The sequence below is a fragment of the Bufo gargarizans genome, chromosome 7 (assembly GCF_014858855.1).
Source record: "Bufo gargarizans isolate SCDJY-AF-19 chromosome 7, ASM1485885v1, whole genome shotgun sequence".
NCBI classification, from domain to species: Eukaryota; Metazoa; Chordata; class Amphibia; order Anura; family Bufonidae; genus Bufo; species Bufo gargarizans.
In genome coordinates, this window is record NC_058086.1 from 152,964,330 (window position 1) to 152,986,087 (window position 21,758).

General features: G+C 45.6%; 1 protein-coding gene across 1 annotated transcript in view; it reads left to right on the plus strand.

The window, feature by feature from the left end:
• The window catches only part of KLHL20 (kelch like family member 20), a 67,281-nt gene that overhangs the window by 7,889 nt on the left and 37,634 nt on the right, over positions 1–21,758 (plus strand). Inside the window, 7 exon segments of the mRNA XM_044300712.1 lie at positions 2,836–3,304; positions 3,306–3,410; positions 12,699–12,857; positions 14,251–14,345; positions 15,800–15,915; positions 16,494–16,677; positions 17,237–17,380. Coding sequence (XP_044156647.1) covers positions 2,836–3,304; positions 3,306–3,410; positions 12,699–12,857; positions 14,251–14,345; positions 15,800–15,915; positions 16,494–16,677; positions 17,237–17,380 — 1,272 coding nt within the window.

Below are 21,758 nucleotides of genomic sequence, written 5' to 3' on the forward strand. Positions count from 1 at the left end.
AGTTCACCAGAATGGTGGTCAGTGGCCCTCTGTTCTGGCTCATAGAGCCGGGGATCTCCCTATTTAAGGGTACGGCCACACGCTCAGGTTTCCTGGTGCAGTTTTAGAAGTCAAAGCCAGGAGTGAATTCTAAAAAGAGGAGAAGTCCTATGTGTCCTCCATACTTTCTCTCCTGTTATGATTCAATCCTGATTTTAGCTTCCAAAACTGCATGCAGAACCCTGACCGCGTGGTTGTACCCCAAGTGCCTCCTTATTAGTCCCTTATTACATTAATTAACAGGGTTTTTCATTTAGTAGTATTCTATTTCTTGCTTTCGTACAAATTAGAATGCATTTTTCTTTCCGGAGAAGGTTATTTAGTGCTATTCCTGTTGAATTCTCATTTGTCAGTAAGTCTGGAAGAAAAGACATGTAAAATATTTGAGTTTTCAAGAATTTCCCTTTTTATTTCGCAAATGGATTGCAGCCCTCACAGCGTATCCTCCCTTCCCATCCGTTCTATATATAAATGCATTTTAATGTTTCCTCCCATGCCAAGAGCGGAGGCAAGCTAAGCCCTGTGCCCGCTGTCCTGGGCTCCAGTTTCACCTTGCAGCTGTTGGATTAATGATAGGCGAGTCGGGGAAGGCGCTCCCTGTGTTGTCCATCCCACACTTTCCTCACTGTCTTGTCGACCTCAGCAGCAGCTTGTCCCCGAGCGAGGACCAAGACGGCTCACAGATGCCCGATCTCATAGCCTGGTAATGGGTCCTACAGACGGGTTCACGATGGGTTATGATAGGGAGCAAGTAAAGACGTAGTGTGCCTGTAGTATGAAAGCAAGGGGCATGAGAAGCTTAGATCCTGCACGCCAGCCGCTAGCATGGTAAATTTCCGGTATTCCATATGCAGGTTAGAAATGTCCTTTGTTCTTTTATTATTTGATGTTCACTAATTTTATAATGTTACCAGAGAGTACTTCTATATGGCTGTCAGATATAGCATTTATTAACCGCAGACAGTGCTTCTTTTAATGCACTTCTAAACGTTACTCCTAACAGATCTGATGAGTGGTGGGATCCATCAACACTCTGTGCTGTAGTCACGCTTAGGGAAGCTAGATCCAATTTTGACGAAGGTGTGCTTGGTTATGAAGGGTCTGCTCATTTTGTTTAAGCCGCATTTACACAGCCCAATGTTCATGCTGATTATCCGAATGAGCGTTCCTACAAGTGCTCGTTTCCGATAATCGTAAAGCTGCCGCATATCGCCCAGTAAACGAGAGAAATGATCTGAGGTGAGGACACCTCAATCATCGTTCCCAGGCAATGCTTTTGTATGGGCACGAGCGATTACATACATGTAAATGCAGTGCTTCACCTCTACTTAAAGGGGTTTTCTGGGTTGAGAGCTGAACCCGGACATATCCTCTTCTTCCCCCACTCAGCCCCTCTGACATGAGCATCATTTCATGCTCCGATGCTCTCCCTTGCCCTGCGCTATATTGTGCAGGGCAAGGCTTTTTTGTTTACATTTTTACACTGCTAGGCTGAGGCTTCCACCTAGCAGTGTTCCGGGTGACGTCACCGGCACTGATGGGCGGGCTTTAGCGCTGCCTTAGCCATTTTACAAGCTATGGCAGCACTAAAGCCTGCCCATTAGTGACGGTGATGTCACCGGGCTCACTGCTAGGCGGAAGCTCATGTCAGAGGGGCCGAAGTGGGGGAAGAAGGGGTTAGGGCTGAACCCGAACAACCCCTTTAACGAGTAATCGATTGCTGGGAAGGAACGCTTCCTTCTCAACCATTAACTGCTCCTCGTAGCATCTGAATGTAGCTTTAGACTATAGTTTAGATCAGGGGTAGGCAACCTCCAGCACTCCAGCTGTTGTGAAGCTACAACTCCTCAGCATGCATACTTCCTCTGCTTTTCTCAGAACTCTCACAGAAATGAATGGAGCATGCTGGGAATTGTAGTTTCACAGCAGCTGGAGTGCCGAAGGTTGCTGACCTCTGGTTTAGATCCTAGAAGGTAAATTCCAATTGATGAGCAGATTCCACCACATTTTTCAGTTTGCTCTTCCGCTTAAAATTTGCAACTGTATGCACCTAGATTAGGCTGGGTTCACATTGCGTTTTTCCCATCCGATTTCTAACATATATGTCAAACGGACTCGTAAAATGCAATGTGAATCAAACCTTCCTTCATTAATCCACATGGGAATGGAAATCCTCACTCGCATCAGAAGCAGGATTTCCATGGATTCTGTTTTTGGATTTATATTCCAATGTCAGACTCCTGGACGTTGAACGTGTCCCTATAAAGTAACGCTGACATTGAAGTCTGCTTTCATTAGGGTAAGACCTCATGCACATGACTGTATTTTGGGTCATAGTTCCATCCACATTTTTATCTTATCGCGCACGGACCCGTCCATCCAAGCTCTCCGCATCTATGTCCTTCTCGCAAATCATAGAACATGTCCTAGTCTAGAACATGTGGACAAGACTAGCCATTTATTTAATGGGGACTGAGAAAAATGGATCTAGCAGACAGAAGATAGCCGCAGTTTGTAGACAGCGTATAGCCTAAGCGCACATGCAAGGGACATTTTATGCCATATGCTGCAAGTCCACAGCAATTGGCATGTGCTACAAATGCCCTGTGAAAATCCACAACGAATACACTACAATTGGCAGTGAGCAGTTTTTTTTAAAATTGGCACTGCAGGTCAGATTGTGCACGTCAAATTCATGTGACTTTTTATTATTTTCTGCTGTTCCAAGATTGAATAAAAACAGGTAAATGGCGTCTTATTTTGATTGCTGATATCTTTCTTCTTTTTGTCTCTCAGGTGTCTGAATACGCGCCCAGGTGAGACTGGAATGGATGTGACGAGCCGTTGCACCCTGGGAGACCCCAACAAGTTACCGGAGGGGGTCCCACAGCCGGCCCGCATGCCTTATGTCTCAGATAAGCATCCGCGGCAGACACTGGAGGTCATTAACCTCCTGCGGAAGCACAGAGAGCTCTGTGACGTGGTCCTTGTGGTTGGTGCCAAAAAGATCTACGCCCATCGGGTCATCCTCTCTGCCTGCAGCCCTTACTTTCGGGCGATGTTTACCGGGGAGCTAGCGGAAAGTCGACAGACCGAAGTGGTGATCCGGGACATTGACGAGCGAGCCATGGAGTTGCTCATTGACTTCTCTTACACTTCGCAAATCACAGTAGAAGAAAGCAATGTGCAAACGCTGCTGCCGGCCGCCTGTCTCCTCCAGCTTGCAGAAATCCAGGAGGCCTGCTGTGAATTCCTGAAGCGGCAGCTTAGATCCATCCAACTGCTTAGGTATCCGAGCCTTTGCCGACACTCACTCGTGCAGAGAGCTGCTAAGAATTGCAGACAAGTTTACCCAGCACAACTTCCAAGAGGTAAGGCGATGGAAAATGGCAGTAAGTCAATCCTCTAGGTGGGATAAGGTTTCGTGCCACTTGTGTGTTTAGTGCCCTTGAAATATGACAAAAGTGACACCGTGATGACAGCTAAAGGACACCACCCTTTAAACAAACAACACCTGTTCGACTTAAAGTTCACAATAGGGTCTCCTATATGTACGTGTCCATTTTCATTAGTCAGCCCTATAACTGTGTATATCTTTTTTTATTTCGCACCGATTCAGCAAGAGGATCCCTGACTGTCCCCGAGGATAGAACCTCCATCTGTCCAGTTTATCAAAAAAATGCAACTTTTTATCTGCACATTTTCAGCCTCTATCTTATGTGGATTCAACACATCCGATCCTTTCTTTCCCCAACACCATTGGGCACCCCCCCCCCCCACTATACACATTACATGGTCGGCAGCTCCTAAGAGCTCCTGTTTCACTTACTAATGTGCATGGGTACCTTTAGGATTGCCTGTCGTGGCCAACCTATTTTGAAATGGATTTTTTAGAGGTGGGGAGACTGATGTTTACTCCCCTCTCTTAGAAAACGAGAGTTGCTTACAGATTCACTGCATAAGATTCTGTGACTGTCCCATTCATCTGGATGGAGTTTGGGGAATTTCATGTCCTTCCAGCCACAACAAATCCATTCAGATTAATAGTTGAATTTCAGTTGCAGAAAAGTTCATTTTCTGGGGCTCTTTCGGCAGAACCCCCCTTGTGGCTGGACCTGCGGAGGGGGACATACTTATCTGCTCACCTCTGCTGGCTCGCCACCACTGCAGCCCTCATGTCCCCCACTGTCAGCATCCTGTTTGACACCTCTGCAGCCAAGGACTGGTTGCAGTAGTGACTTTGCGACCTTTGCAGCATGTCAGTTGGTCATGTGATGTAAATGGGGCAGGTCACTGCTGCGGCCAGTCATTGGCTGCAATGTCATCAAACCAGATGTTGACCGCAGAAAACCAGAGTGCTGCAGCGGCTGTGGGGGAGATTGGAGCCAGTGGCAGGGAGCGGATAAGTATGCCTCCCTCCACATGCCCGGCCACAAAGGGGGTCTGCTAAAAGCCCCCCAAAAGATAAACAACCCCATTAAACACCAATAGGCTTGAGGGCAGTTAGTGCCCCCATTACCAATAACAGCTGATACTTGCTACTCAAAATGGAGAGCTCCCAGTTGCCCTTGTCAGATATATTGAAAATATTGGCTCTCAGCTAAAGACCCCTTTACACAGGCCGATTATCAGGAATGGGTGTTCATGAAAATGCTTGTTGCTAATTATTAATAATCATACTGATGAGCAGGCAGTTTTCGGCAATGGACCGTTCTTTCCCGATAATTGACTTCTCGGTCAGGTCTTTAGCTTGGATTCTCAGTAAGTACAAGCATACCACATGCACAAGTTAAAGGGGTTGTCATCTCAGACAATGGGGGCATATTGCTAGGATATGCCCCCATTGTCCGATAGCTTTGAAAGTCATGGAGGGCATGGCTATTTTCGGCGGCCCCATAGAAATAAATGAAGGGTGGCCGCGCAAGCGCGGTGCGCCCTCAGTGACTTTCAAGGCTCTGTTTCCGAGATAGGTGCGACTCCCACCTCTGGGACCTGCACGTATCAGACAATGGGGGCATATCCTAGCAATATGCCCCCATTGTCTGAGATGAGGCATCCCCTTTAAATGGGTTGTCCAGCTTTGAGCCACCACCCCTAGGGTCCTCCTCTATCCCCAGTAACATAAATAAATTTCATCTGTTGGCGATCCTGCCACCGCTCAGTTCTCAGCTGCTTCCGGTCCCTGCAGGTCCAGGAAGCGGCTTTTTCCTGTGACCGCTGCAGCCTCAGCGCTTGAACATGCATCGCTTCTGTGGTGTAGGGTTCAAGCTGCTGTGACTGCTGAGGTCAGTGATTGGCTGCAGGGACCAAAAGTTGCCAGGAACAGAGCACCAGTAGGATTGCGGATGGGTGAGTTGATTTTTTATTTTTATTTTTTATGTTCAGGGGCGTAGACAAGGACCCCAAGGTTGTCAGAAGGCCTGACAACCCCTTTAACGTATGGCAACTAATGAGCTGCTGTGGCCATACTTTTTTTATATTTTATAGCATGATTGATGGCTTTTCAATTTGTCCATTATTTTATTTTCCGCTCTAATTGCTTTTATATTGAACGTCAAAGTCTTAATCGATGCTGTAGTTTATGGAGCCTTTGTTTTATCTAAAAATAAATGGACGTTTATAGTTTTTTTTAGTTTGTTGTAGACCTTGTCCATTGCAGACGAGCAAAAGCTTTACAGACCAGCAAAGCAGAGGCTATCACCCTGGAGGTAATTAGTCACCACGTCCCAGGGGGTCCTGTCTTTCAATTGGTGTAATATTGCCAGGGTCCCAGGTGGGTTTTCGGTCAGTGTCTATGGTGGATGCACATGCCCGTGACAGTCCATGAGATTCAGTTTCAGGGCTCTGCGAGGAAGCGCGTGTGCCTGTATGCTTTCCTCTCGAGCAAATCTATTTAGAGAGCAAACCAGGATTGTGATAGGCGTGATCCAATTCACATGCCATTTCTGGACTGACTGCGGCCTGAGAAGGTGCAAGCAGTTATGGGAACCCTATGGCTCCTGGTAAATATATTGGGGTGTTCTTGTTTTTTTTTTAGGAGAGCAGTCTGGAGCTATTCCTAATTGAAGAAGGCGATTTCAGACTTTCTTTTTGTCTTTTTATTTTTTTATGGTTTCCCTTTATTGAGCGTCTTAATTTGGTGCTTTTCTTCTAGATTTTACTCATTCCATTGTACCCAGAATGCAGACAGTATGGTGGCCTCTAGCTGTCCCGAGGTGTGCATCTCTTTCTGTGTTGCACGTATTAGAACTTCCCATGCAGTTCTGGTAGTCTCTGGTTGTTGACTGTTCCTCAGAGCACATGAGGGTATGTTGTTCTTCAGTTATGCATTCCATGGGGCTCATGCACATGTCCATCCTCATGCCGGTTTATTGGAATGCCCCATGCCGTTGAACCCCCACACAGTACTTGTTTAGGTCATTTCCCACTTGCCTGCATTCCTGGAAAATATGTTCAGGTTCCCTTATACTTCTTTATTTGTTTGTTTTTTTCTGTCATTTTTAAAATGGATGGAACAAGGGTTATGCAGATCCATAAACTATATTTTTTAAAGGAATAGTCTAGCGGCGGAATATTTTTTGCAAATGGCTCAGCATAGTAAAATCTATGCTCTCCTGACCGATCCCCCTGCCTCTCCTATTCACACAGGTCTCCAGTTCCCGGATTGGGCTTGTCAGGCAGGAAACGGCAGATGACCACTCAGCCAATCACTGGCCACAGTGGTGACCAGCTTTGGCCAGTGATTGGCTGATCAGGCCTCACCTGGCATTTTCTGCATGCGGACCGCATTTGCAGATCCGCAATAGATGGGCACCGTTCCGTGTGTATTCTGCATCACGGATGCGGACCCATTCACTTCAATGGGTCCGCAAATCCGGAGATGCGGAACGGAAGAACTGAATACTACGGAAGCACTACGGAGTGCTTCCTGGGGTTCCATTCCGTGCCTCTGCACCGCAAAAAGATAGAGCATGTTCTATCTTTTTGCGGAACGGAGGGATTGCGGACCCATTCAAGTGACTGGGTCCACGATCCCCATGCGGCTGCCCCGCGGACGGTGCCCGTGCATTGCGGACCACAATTTGCGGTCCACAGCACGGGCTTCACACGGTCGTGTGAACGAGCCCTAAGACTGCACCAGGAGCAAGTAAGATTTTGAAGGGCCGTGGAAGGATCGGGCAGATATCAATTATTTTCTTTATTTTTTTTTTATCTCAACATCCTATGCCGTTTGCAAAACATTTTTGGGGTCATTTATTAAGACCGGGTGCGGATGTATGTCGCACTGCCTCTACATAACTTTGGTGTGAGGTGTGCCCGGCCTTACGACACGGGTTAAACTACGGCAGTTCCCTTGCTGGCATAGTTTAAGGCCATAAACTGGCGTAGAAAATGGTAAATGAAGGGGACGGCTGGCCCGCCCTCTTCAATGCCCATGCCACTCCCCCTTTTTCCATCACCTCGGAAAAGTGGCGTGAGCAGGGAAAAATCACAGATTCAGCCTCTTATCCCCTTCGCGACCGATTCTGCGACAGGACTGCCCTTTGTTTTTAAAATTCCACCCCCATTTTATTGAAAAAGGAAAAACCTTAATTTTGCACAGACTTGCGTATTCAGACCCTTTGCTATGGAACTTGAAATTTAGCTGTGGGAGCCTTCCATTTCACATGATCCTCTTTGAGATCTTTCTACACCTTCATTGGAATCCACCTGGGGTAAATTCAGTTGCTTGGACATGATTTGTTATGATACAGCCCTGTCTATATAAGACCTCACAGCTGACAATGCATATCAGAGCAAAAACCAAGCCATGAGGAGGAAAGAACTGCCTGTAGAGATCAGAGAAAGGATTGTGTGGAGGCACAGATCTGGAGAAGATGCAAAAATATTTATTTTGCTCTAAAAGTCCCAAAGAGCACAGTGGCCTCCATAATTATTTTATTTATTTTAGCACAAGGCCACTGCATAACAAAATGTGAAAGAAGTGAAAGGGTCTGAAGACTTTCTGAATGCACTGGATATAGCAATTCCTTGGTATAATTTTGTAACTTGAGAGTTTCTTATAATAAGGCCTCATGCACACGACCGTTCAGTTTTTTTGCTGTCCGCAAACCGCGGATCCGCAAAAAACGTGTGCCTTCCGCAATTTGCGGAACTGGCGGCCCATTGTAGAAATGCCTATTTTTGTTTGTAAAAGGACAAGAATATGACATGTTCTATTTTTTATTTATTTTTTGTGGTGCAACGGATGCGGACACGGAGTGCTGTCCGCATCTTTACAGGCCCCATTGAAGTGAATTGGTCCGCATCCGAGCCGCAAAAACGGCGGCTTAAGATGCGGACCCAAACAACGGCCGTGTGCATGAGGCCTAAGTGGGAGTAATACGATAATCTCCGGCAGGACCCCTCAGTAGAATGCAAGTCACCTTTTCCAGGACTTCTATTCTGTCCTTGCTCTGCACATATAGGCCGCAGAGACCTGCTGACTTTTCTCTTCCTCCTGTTTAGTCCATTGATAATATGAAGGCCGCCTCTACTCTACTGCTGGATCATGCGGGGCAGGCGTGTGGACATGCATTCCTAGCAGCCCCTGCAGTATATAGACTTGCGTCAGGGAGGCATTGCAGCATCAATGGAGCGATTGTTCAGCCCTTCTGATAATCCACGACCTTCACAGTACAGATCATGTCGGCTTATAAGAATATTATTGTTTTGGGGAATAGTTACTCTTGCAGATCTTAAGTATGTCTTAAAGCGAGACCCTCCTCCCGGAGCAGGCGTAGGCATTTTTACAAGTGTACTTATAGGCAGCATATTCATGACGAGATGACAGGGGTTACAGTGAGCAGCGTGTTGAGTTGCAGAGACAGCTGAGGCCCTCACAGATCCGTCATTCCTTTTTACTGCGAGTGCGCAATCCTAAACCTGTTTACATAGAAGGGTATACGACAGCCACCTGGGCGGATATTGCGGGTTTCAGGTTACCGTTCTATACACTTGAGCTTTGAAGAAAGTAGCAGAAATTATATATATATATTTTTTTTTTCTAATAAGCCCATCTTCAGGTCATTGTGTTTTAAGAAGTTGTCCAAGACTTGGCTTGTTGATAAGTCATCAGTATCTGATTGTGGGGGGCTAGAAATAATTGTATTAAAAAATGTCAACCCCTTTCTCTCAGCTGAGGGCTCATGTGAGGCTTATCTCAGATTTCCTGACAGTTCATAAACAGTCATTATAGCTCAATCCTTTATCTTACTGATAAGGCTATGGCTTAAGTGTTTACAAGCTGTTAGTTCACAGGGGCTATTTTAACACTGGCGTTTTGGCTTTCCTTTTGTGAGATCCGTCATGGGCTCTCACAAGAGGTCCAAAACAGATCAGTTTTGCCCTAATGCATTCTGAGCGGATCCTTTTCCATTCAGAATGCATCAGTTTGCCTCTGATCATTCTCCATTCCCCTCCAGAGGCGGACACCGAAACGCTGCTTGCAGCTTTTTGCTGTCCACCTGACGAAACTGAGCCAAACGGATCCGTCCTGGCACACAGTGTAAGTCAATGGGGATGGATCAGTTTTCTCGGGCACAATAGAAAACTGATCCGCCCCCCATTTACTTTCAATGGTGTTCAAGACGGATCTGTCATGGCTATAGAAGACCTAATACAACTGGATCCGTTCATGACGGATGCATGCGGTTGTATTATTGTAACGGAAGCGTTTTTGCAGATCCATGACGGATTTGCAAGAAACGCTAGTGTGAAAGTAGCCTTAGGGCTATGCATAGCCCTCAGATGATGGCTCAGAGTGAAAGTAAGAAGCTCTGCAGCTAGGCTAAAAACTAACCTTTAATGACAAAAATTACTGAAAGTGTTAAATATAGACCAATTGCCTATATCTGTATAAATACAGCAAAAGTGGTCCAACACTTTTAGAGATTTGGTGAGCGCAGCTACTTCCTAAAACAGTTGATCAGAGGGTGTGCCTGGACTCGGACCCCCACAAATGTGATATTTAATGACCTATCCTATTAAATTTTTGCTATTGCATTGTACTCATTTTGAGCCACAAATTATGTTTTCAATTGGTCTTTATTAAAAATGTGGTACCCTTTTCTCTGTTCAGCCTCTAGATTCTCTAGTAGCATGCTGTCAATTTTCACTCTGTTCTGTCAGGCAGCTCAGCTGACATGCTTCTTATCTGTGGCCTTATAAACACTCATTAGAGCTCAATTATTATGTTACTGATAAGATTGTGGCTTAACCTCTACCTGACCAGGAAGGGGGCCAGGACGTTAAAGATGGCGCCTGCTCTTGAGCGGGGCAGGCACCATAGTCGCTGGGTGACTGCTGTAATGCTGATCGCAGACTTTTAACCCTTCAGATGCTGTGGTCAAACATGATCATGGCATCTGTACAAGCAAAAACTCAGATGTACGTGCTTCCCGCTCCCCCTGCAAGAATCAGGGCAGCCAGATGCAGTGTGCGGCAGTTTGTCCAATGCATCGGAATGTATGAGAGAAGTAATGTGATGATTCCTTGTTATAGTTCCCTATGGGAACTATAAAAAAAATAAAAAATAAAAATAAAAAGTGTACAAAATAAAACAAAAATTCTAATAAAAAAAATATTAAAATTCAAATTCCCCAAAATGGAAATAAAAATACATAAACAATATTAAAAAACAACAACATACATCCTGGGCATCACCGTGTGCGAAAACACCTGTACTATTAAATCTGTCTGACAAATACCCTCAGTTCGAGTCTGGATTGCTAGATCCAGCAGGCAGTTCCGGCGACTGAACTGCCTGCCGGAATCCTCTTCCGCAAGTGTGAAAGTACCTTAAGGCAACATTCTAAGCACACTATCCATAGAGTCCAATGGTCTGATTCTTAGTTTATTGTGCCAGATAAGTCTGAGATGAGACGTTCTGCTCGTCAGAGCTAGCATTGACTCCCCATGCCCAGCAGGATGTCAATCAAGACTGAATGGGCACACTAACATTGACAATACTGTGACTTGAGTTGTATCCTCTAGATGGTGAGCTCTGCGCCTTGTCTTTTTTTTTTTTCTCCCTGATAATGAATGATTTAACAAGGGCATGTTTAGAACGGCGCTATAGCATCTGTTTCCGGTCCCCTGCTGGATGCTCCCTATAGGAGTCCTGTGGAGAAACCCAGCAGCTGTGACCAGGGCGAGGGTTCGGACAAGGACACAGCCTTATTTTAGTGCTGGTTGGAGGGATAACATAGAATCAAAGCAGCTGCTGGGGGTTGTAAAGAGCAGAGACTTCTCTACATGCAAAATAGTGCATTTGGTTCAATGTAATGAATTTAATTAATAAAAACTTGAATCATTTGCACTCTTTGAGCCACTTATTTAAAGGCATTAGCTGACAGCTCAAGGGGAGTGTCTTTTCTGCTGTAGCTCAGGGGGCGTGTCTATGTTCTCCCTATCACAGCTCAGGGGGCGTGTCCATGCTTTCCCTATCACAGCTCAGGAGGCAGTTGAAGGATGAAACTGAGCATGTCAGTGAACAGGACAAAGAAATAAGAAAGAAAACAAACAGCAGGTGGCGCTATACAGATACATTTTATTGAATAACTCCGTGGCTATGATACATTTTTAATTACATGCAATTACAAAAGAATTCGGATCCAGGTGCTGGATTGAAAACTGTAAAATATTTTCGTAGGACAACCCCTTAAGTGGAATTTGTGAATGTTTGCTGCCATTATATTGGTGGACGACAGTGGTACGTAGCACATGAACTGTGCCACCTACAGCAAAAGGCATTACAGCTGGGATCTTCACGTACATTGGATCACATGCTAGCATCATGTGTCAGAATGGGAGCGTGTATTCCCGGCATACACTTCCATCATGGAATTATAGGAAGGTCTGTCTAAAGTGGGGCAATATCTGTACAATATACTTGGGGTACTTTGACACCAGGGTCGTTGGATTCCGGAAGGCAGTTCCGTCACCGTAATCTGTATGCAAACGGATACCATTTTGTAAACAGATCCGGATGCGGATCCGTCTCACAAATGTATTGCAATACTGGATCCATCTCTCCGGTTGTCATCCGGAAAAACGGATCTGGTATTTATCTTTTTCACATTTTTAAAGAACTTGAACGTGGACAGAAACCCCGAAATGAATAGAGCGTCTGGTCGAGCATGCGCTGTACCGCTCCATCTGTTCTCTATGTGACTGCTGGAAATAGACGAGCACTGTACTGTATCTCTAGCAGTCCTATAGGGACACACAGGAAGATGGCTTTACATATTTCTCATTTTTAAGTGTAATTTGGGATTAGTGCCTCGTGCACACAACTGTAAGTGTTTTACGGGCTACAAGCCGCGGGTCCGCAAAACATGGATACCAGCCGTGTGAATGCCACCATTTTGTTAACTCCTGTTGCGATCTCCTATTCTTGTCCACAAAACGGACAATAGAACATGTTTTTATCTTTTTTTGCGGGACCGCAGAACGGAAATGCGGATGCAGAAAGTACACGATGTGAATTGAATGGGTTCGGATCTTGATGGGGACCGAACATAGTCAAGTGTGTGAGGCCTAAAGGAGAGGATTTGGTAGGATCTTGGATGTCGGGCTTCTTATGTTCACGGTCTGCACTGATTACTTTTCTAACACAGGTTATGGAGAGCGAGGAGTTTATGCTTCTTCCAGCCAATCAGCTGATCGACATTATTTCCAGTGATGAGCTAAATGTGCGCAGTGAAGAGCAGGTGTTCAACGCGGTGATGGCCTGGGTAAAATACAGCATTCAGGAACGGAGGCCGCAGCTACCACAGGTATGTACACTGGTCATGGGACGCTACGAGATGTAAATGCTGAGATGGTCGTCTGCAATATATGTGAATACAGATGGTGATGCCTGAGGCTGACATTAAAGGGAATCTGTCAGCCGTTCCGACCCCTCAGTACTGCTGACAGCACTATATTGGTGTCCACAGGAGCAGTGTAGTAAACTTACCTGGGGAGATCATCATGACCAAGAAGTCCTATCTTTAATCCTTACGGCTCCTCAATTGCAAATGTCATGGAGGGGTTCCCTTCCTGTTCACTGTCCTCGGCTCTCTGCACTGAACACTTCCCCGGCCCCCCGACCGGACACTACAGCTGTAAATTAGAAGTGCAGAGAGTTGAGGGCATTTAACAGTTGCCGCACCAAAAACGTCCATGATGGATAGCGGTGATCACGTCACTGCTGCGTCTGAGTATACAGATCCCGGTTGGGAGAACCGGAGCAGCGGTGCGGGATCTGTCAGGTAAGTAATGATCACTTCTTAATTGCAGGCGGTTCCCCTGTGTCGTCTGATTTCCTCCTGAAAATAGCAATTTAAAGTATACTAAAACTAGTGTTAGAAGAGCATAGTTTAATGGGCATTACAGTCATGTTTTGCGCACTTCTATCCGTCTTCTGCTTCTTGCTAACCTACCAAATGCAGAAGAGGGTATTACAGGATATAGATGGCTAAAGATATATATTCCTCAGGATAGGTCCTCAATACCAGATCGGGGGGCATCAGACACCTGCCCCCAAACAGTGGATTGAGCCTGAAGCAGAAGGCTCTGTTGACTTTGTAGTGGCCATGCTGGTGTTCAACAGCTTCATGAAACAGCTGAATGGTGCAGGTGCCAGGTGTCAGATCCCCACATACCTGAAATTTGACTTGGGCTACATGCACATGACCGTTCCGTTTTTTCTGCTGCCCGCAAATTGCGGATCTGCAAAAAACGGAAGCCGTCTGTGTGCCTTCCGCAATTTGTGGAAAACTGAACAGGCGGCCCATTGTAGAAATGCCTATTCTTGTCCGCAAAACAAACATGTCCTATTCTTGTCCCAAAAAAATTGCGGGGCTACGGAACGGAGCAACGGATGCGGACAGCACACTGAGTGCTGTCCGCATCTTTTGCGGCCCCATTGAAGTGAATATGTCTGCATCCGAGCCGCCAAAACGGTGTCACGGATGCGGACTAAAACAACGGCCGTGTGCATGAGGCCTTATCCTAAGGATAGTTCATCAATCCCTGTAGCCCAAACATCCCATTTAATTAAAATTATCTGGAAATTGCTGCTTTGTTTTCTATTTTAGTTAAAGCAATAGAAAAGTATTACAAAAGGGCTCACAGCGCACATGTGATTTGTAGGTCAAAGGTGTCTTTCCTTCTTTCTCGTTCTAGGTTTTACAACATGTCCGTTTGCCCTTGTTAAGTCCAAAATTCCTAGTCGGAACGGTGGGGTCTGATCCATTGATTAAAAGTGATGAAGAATGCAGGTATGTTACAATCTGTATCCGGAAATATTCTAAATTTTAATCCCATACCTATTGGCTCCCACAGGTAGATAAAACTTAAATTTCTACGTTTCATGGTTGCAATGTAGACAAAAAAAAAATTCTGCAGCTATGTAAATAATTTGCTTTGTGTTTTACTGAGTTTTCTTCTCCGCTTACCTTCAAAACAAAATTAAAGGGGCTGTCCCTGATATGGGACTAACCCACTGTATGTGCTGGTCCGGAGTTATCCGAACTGAGCCATCAACGCTTTTTTTTTTTTTTTTTTTTTTTAAACCTTCTGCAGCACAATGCCCCTGACAGCTGGTGTGATGATCTGGTGAGCCACCACATAGGACAGCCGGTCACCCCTAGTAGTGATACGAGGGACACTAACAGCTCAGCGATATGTGCAGGACATCCGGCGGCCATATGTGTTCCTCTCATGGCAGGGCTTCCAACTAGCATGTTTCAGTAGGATAATGCTTGTCCACACACAGCTAGGGTTTCCCAGGAATGTCTCCGCCAGATTACAACACTTCCCTGGCCGTCTGATCTCCAGATTTATTGCTAGTAGAGCATTTATGGGACCAGCTGGGTCATCTGTGGGCAAATGGTTTGCAGGATACCATATGGAACCTGTATGCTTCCATGTCCAACCATATTTCATCTTGTATCCAGGCTAGAGCGGGTTCCTAGAGCCTCCTTTCCATTATACGGTTTTCCCCAATAAACGTATTCTTTCGCTCTAATATTGAAATTACTTTCCTATATCGTCCTTACATTCACACTCAGTTTTGTTTGATTCTAACAACTCCTTGGTGCATTACTTTTTTTTTTTTTTGTCAATGAATGTTCGTACATGTCAGTGGTGTATGGATTCCGGGTAGGGGCCAGTGCCAGCTCCGCTCTACTAAAGTCTGGTATAGAACATCCGATGTGCTAAGCAAAGCTTCTGTCCGCACCCGCTCTGCTAAAGCCTTGCATACCAGAAAGGTACAGGGTCTCCTTCCCTGATGGTGGAGTGAGTGCAGGCAGGAGCTTTGCATAGCACACCGCTGCTCCTGCTCGTGGCTGCTCCACTAAATCCTGGCATAGCACATCTGATGTCTGAAGGCCGGCACGGGCAGGAGCAGTGATGTGTGCCCCTGCCAGTACAGCACTCACTGCGGCCCCACAATGGAATCCGTACGATGCTAACATGTTAGCGGTGTACCATAGTGTATATGGACACCTGTACCAGTACGCTACTGATACCTGAACTTCAGGCGCCTGTTTAAAAATAAATTATATTAAAAAGATAAATTCAGTCGCATTTAGAATATTAGTTTTTTTAATAAACTTGTTCAAAGGGCTAGGAACACTCTAAGCATAAAAACATGGCAGTGCTAAAAAAGGAGGAATAATTTTTTTTTTTAAATCATCATTTCACATGAGTATCTCAACTTTCCTTGTAGGGACTTGGTGGATGAAGCCAAGAACTACCTTCTGCTTCCACAGGAACGTCCACTAATGCAGGGTCCAAGAACAAGACCTCGAAAGCCAATTCGCTGTGGGGAGGTTCTGTTTGCAGGTACAGTTTTCTTTAAAGGGGTTCTCTGCGAAAACAAGAAAAAACAAAACAAAAAACTGTGATTATAAATACATGTATAGCTCTCCTATGAGTGCTGTCACCTGTACAAGCGGCTGTACCTGGTATCTCAGCTCGTCCTATTCACTTGAAAAGGATTGAATGAGAGTAGCTGCAGTGCCAGGCACAGATGCTTGTAACGTCAAGCTGCTATGTCTGGGTCAACCAGGGACCACCACCGATTAAACATTGGGGGACCCTTCAATGCTAACTTTTTTTTTTTTTTTTTTTTTTATACTATTTTATTACTCACTTATGTAGCACCAACATATTCAGCAGCATTTTACAGACATTATCATCACTCGTTGTCCCCAGTGGAGCTCACAATCTGAGTTCCCTATCAGTATGTCCTTGGAGTATGGGAGGAAATCCACCCAAACACGAGGAGAACATAAAAACTCCATGCAATTGTTGCCCTTGGTCAGATTCAAACCACGGACCCCAGTGCTGTAAGGCACCAGTGATGACCCCTAAGCCACCCTGAACCACTTCAACATGTTTTTTTGTTTTGTTTTTTACAGTGGGAGGATGGTGTAGCGGAGATGCTATTTCTAGTGTAGAACGTTACGACCCTCAAACCAACGAGTGGAGAATGGTGGCATCTATGAGCAAAAGGCGCTGTGGGGTTGGCGTTAGTGTTTTAGATGATCTCCTGTATGCTGTAGGTGGCCACGATGGATCTTCATACCTCAACAGTGTTGAAAGGTAATGTTTAGCTATCTCCCGTTCTATGTCCTGATTTCCCAATATGTTACAGGCTATGGATAGCATTTGACATGAAAAATTGCAGAGCACCAGGTATTCATTTCACAACCTGCTCCTAGTTTCAGACTGTTCTCATGTGGATGTGCGTCCCCCAAAATTATGTACTGGATCTGTGTGTCCAAAATGATTCCTTGACCTCTACAAGCGGCCTTGTGTGTGCATCCCTCCCTATCTACCGCCTGTGTGAGCTGTCCTGCTTGAATCCTTGACCCCTCTAGACTCTTAGAGAAGGAAGATGGAGAGCAGACAGAGCTGTTAGAAACATGAGCCAAGCTCTGGTGGCTTTAGGTCAGATTCAGCAGCACCAGCAGCTAGGTGATGGGCTTACACACTCTCTGCAGAAGCATAATGGTAGAACATTTTTAATAAAGACTATTTGGATATGCTTAATTTTGCATTTAGGAAGCAAGTTCAAATATGTACATAGCCTTTAAGACATTGAGGATTATATTTTTTTTTGGGTGGAAAAAACATAAATTGTCTTTTTTTTTTCTTCTAGATATGACCCAAAAACGAACCAGTGGAGCAGTGATGTGGCTCCAACTAGCACTTGCAGGACGAGTGTTGGTGTGGCTGTTCTAGGCGGGTATCTTTATGCTGTAGGCGGTCAGGATGGTGTCTCCTGCCTGAACATTGTAGAAAGGTATCTATATGTGTGTGCGTTAAAAGAAATATAGATATATCTTTATGATTTTTTATTTTTATTTTTAAAAGGGTGTTTCTTGGATTTTACAAGTGATGCCAGAGTAGCACGCTTTTGGATTTTTCTTCTCCATCAGACCAGGAGCAGACGGGCTCCTTATCTCTGCTCTCTGACATTATAAACACTTATTATAATTCAGTTCTTCTCTTACTGATAAGAATGTGCCTTAAATAATGGTTTATGACCTCTTAGTAGTTTAGAGATAAGGGGGAACATTTATTATAAGACTGGCGTTTTAGATGCCGGTCTTAATAAAGCCCTATCACTGGTGGAGGATCTGCCGAAGTTATGAAGAGGCGCAAGCCCCTCCATAACTTCGGCGCATCCAGCGCCAGTTCTAGAGGTAAGATGGCTTCCTAGCTGCCGTACGTTTAGACCATTTTCTACGCTTAAAACAGGCAACACCCAAAATCTTAGACCTTGCATGAGTTGGGCAATGTCGCAGATAGCCGCGCAACTGACAGTTGCGCCGCCATCTGCTCCTGTAATATGCCTAATTTAGGCGTATTTCAGAATAGTAATTGACCCCCAAGGTATATTTGAGGACCTGCACAAAGTGAAAATTAATTAAATGAATATATTACAAGTTCTGCTGCACGTTTCCTTACCAAACTATATGTCAATCTGTTCAGCTCCTCCTGTTCTATAACATACTGACTGCAGTGCATTTTCATGGTGACAGGTTCCTATTAACCACCTCCGGACCGCCTAACGCAGATTCGCGTTCCGGAGGTGGCAGCTCTGCGCAGAGTCACGCATATATGCGTCATCTCGCGAGAGCCGTGATTTCCTGTGAACGCGCGCACACAGTTGCGCGCGTTCACAGGATCGGAAGGTAAGCGAGTGGATCACCAGCCTGCCAGCGGTGATCGTTCGCTGGCAGGCTGGAGATGTGATTTTTATTTTATTATTTTTTTAACCCCTAACAGGTATATTAGACACTGTTTTGATAACAGCTTCTAATATACCTGGTCCTCTGGTGGTCCCTTTTGTTTGGATCGACCACCAGAGGACACAGGTAGCTGTGTAAAGTACCACAAAACACCACTACACTACACTACACCCCCCCCCTGTCACTTATTAACCCCTTATGAACCCATGATCACCCCATATAGACTCCCTGATCACCCCCCTGTCATTGATCACCCCCCTGTAAGGCTCCATTCAGACGTCCGTATGCGTTTTGCAGATCCGATCCATGTATCCGTGGATCCGTAAAAATCACACGGACGTCTGAATGGAGCCTTACAGGGGGGTGATCAATGACAGGGGGGTGATCACCCCATATAGACTCCCTGATCACCCCCCTGTCATTGATCACCCCCCTGTAAGGCTCCATTCAGACGTCCGTGTGATTTTTTTATTTTTTATTTTTTTTATTATTTTTTTTTACGGATCCACGGATACATGGTCGTTAGGGCGCCCCAAGCGCATGGATGACGTGATCGCATGGATCACATGATCCATGCGCATGGGGTGCTCTGACGTCATTCTGGAGCGCCCCGGGAGCCGCGCGGACTGTAAGTATACCGCTCCCCACTACTACTATGGCAACCAGGACTTGGCAACCAGGCTGCCATAGTAGCACTGAAAGCATTTTGAAGACGGATCCGTCTTCAAATGCTTTCAGTACACTTGCATTTTTCCGGATCCGGCGTGTAATTCCGGCAAGTGGAGTACACGCCGAATCCGGACAACGCAAGTGTGAAAGAGGCCTTAGTAAGTGTTCAGCAACTAAAAATTGATTTGATCGACGGATACATTTTTTTTTTTTCCCCCCAATAATATTTGAGATTGATCTATCTGTATTATAATATAGTATTACTTTAAGGCTTTGTCCACACCTGACTAAAATGCTGCAACTTTTCGCCAGGCAGATCCGCAGCATTCTCTGTTACTGGCAAAGTGGATGACATTTTAAGAAGTCTACATGCTGCAGTTTTCATACCTTGACCTCCAGTGCGGTTTTGAAATCTGCAGTATGTCAATTTACAGTATGTTGTGGATCTCCACCGCGGATTTGAACTTTTTTGCAATGGAGAGGGTGGAACCCAAAAAGCTATTTTGGCGTTAAAAAACACACGTAATACACAATAATGGCTGCAAAACTGTAGCTGAATTTTCCACTGTGTTTTCAGTCACATACTTTTGAATGTGTTTAAATGTTTAATTTTTCTAAACCGTAAGGGTTTTTATCATCTAATATAGGAAATAAAAACTAAACCAGTGCTCTGACCCTTTGTTATAGTATTTAAATTGTAACATTGTATCATTGGGAGACACATAACACCATGGGTATAGCTGCTGCCACTAGGAGGCAACACCAAGCAAAAAAAAGTGTTAGCGCCTCCCCTCAGCTATACTCCCCCTGCAGACACTGAGCTAATCAGTTTCAGAGGCAGACCTCCCTGCTTTTTTTTTTTTTTTTTTTCCCCATTTTTCTCTTTTTCTTTCCTTTTAGCTGGGCTGCTGGCAGTGTCCAAGATTCCTGCCCAAGAGACGGGAGTACAGGGGGTCCCCAAGCCCGCTGCTCGTTCCCAGTCTCCAAAAGGCAAGGAGGACCAGAGGTACCTAAAGCCTATATATCCTGCAAGCTTTCTGGTCTCCAGGTCCGGCCTCAACTAAGTCCCCTCTGTTACCGGTGTAGCTACCCTCACCAAGGGGTAACGCACCGAAGCTGGTGACCCGGCTGGAGCCAGGGGGGCAGAAAACACCAGACAGGTGAGTATTCTCTCAGTCCCCAAGGCCCCATTCCTCCTCCCTTCCCATGAGGCCTCAGTTTCGGCAGGCGTCCCTTCTGGGGGGGCTTATTCCCAGTGTTCCGGTCCCTGTCTTCCGCCGGGGCCGCTGGTAATCAAGGCCCCTGCCTCTCTGCGGCCAACCCCCCTCCCATCCGGCTCCCCGCGGCAGTTCCCTAGATCCCGGACGGCTTATTGTCCGGCCGGGGTATGTCGCAACTTTGCTTTCCCACTCCCTCCCTGCATTGCCGCCCCAACTGGAAGCTCTTCCGGTCGGCCCCGACTCTGCAGCCTACTTTTGCATTACCATCCTTCCATAGGCGGAGTAATTGCACTTCCACTCGGTACTGTACAGCCTGTAGCATTACCCTTCTTCCATAGACGAGGTAATAGCACTGCCATTGGGTACCGTACAGTCCGTACCATTATTTTCTTTTCATAGAGTAATAGCTCCTCCACTGGATACGGTACAGCCTGTAGCATTACCCTCCTTCTATGGGCGGAGTACTTGCACTTCCATTGAGTGTTTGCACTTGCCTCTCGATTCTATTCATTCTGTATCGTCACTCTCAGTGGCGGCCGACAGTGTCTCATGAGTTTACACAACCTTCATCACCTAGATGTTTTTTTTCTTCAGTTTCCGGTTAGGTCTACCAGTTCAGGCAGCCTTCCATGGCGCTTCTGTCGGCTTCTCCTCTCTTGTTCTGGAATTTAAAGGGAACCTGTCACCAGTTTTATGGTGTCCTAACTAAGGGCAACATAAATGAGTGACTGATTCTCTTAGCAAAATGCTAGGTCACTTTCTTTAATTGGCCCAGTCAATCTTCCAACATCTTGTATTGAAAAGCTCCAGCTGATAATGATGAGTCCTGAATATTTATGAGCTCCTGACTCTCCCCGCCCACCTGCTGCTGATTGACAGTTATTTTCCATATAAATCAGCAGCAGGTGGGCAGGGGAGTGGCTATAGCTGTTATTTAAATAAACGCTGGACTCAATGACATCACACTGGACTCCAATCAGCTCATTAGCATGCGGCATCTTTGTGTGTATATTATGAGGTAACCATCTGTCACAGCAGTAAGTGAATACATCTAAGGCACTTTTTTAGTAGTTAATGATTGTATATAATTAGTTAGATTATAATCAAATATCCACATGATGGGTTCCCTTCCTCCTCTACCTACCTCTACTTATCACATTGCGTTCCCCTTGGGGAACACTCTTATGCAGCAAACCCCTTGGCCGTATATCTGAAGCAAAGTTTTTGCTTCCGGGGGACACTTTTTTTTAATTTATTTTGTCTGCCAGGTTACTCTCCTCTTTTTTTGTAGTTTGGGGTCGGATTCACTGCCTTGTTCCCATTGACTTTCATCCAGGTTCTCTAGCCCTGCCTTGTTCGTTATGGTCCCGCTGGAGTGGTTTTCTCTTCTGGCAGCCTGTTATGGTTTTGAGGCCCTGCCTTCTGGCACCCCAACTTTGTCCCACGTGGGGGGCAACATTTTTGTCACATCTGCACTGATGCAATTTTTTGTTTGTTTTCTTCCAATCAGTTTTCCACTGAATTGTTCCCTTTTTTC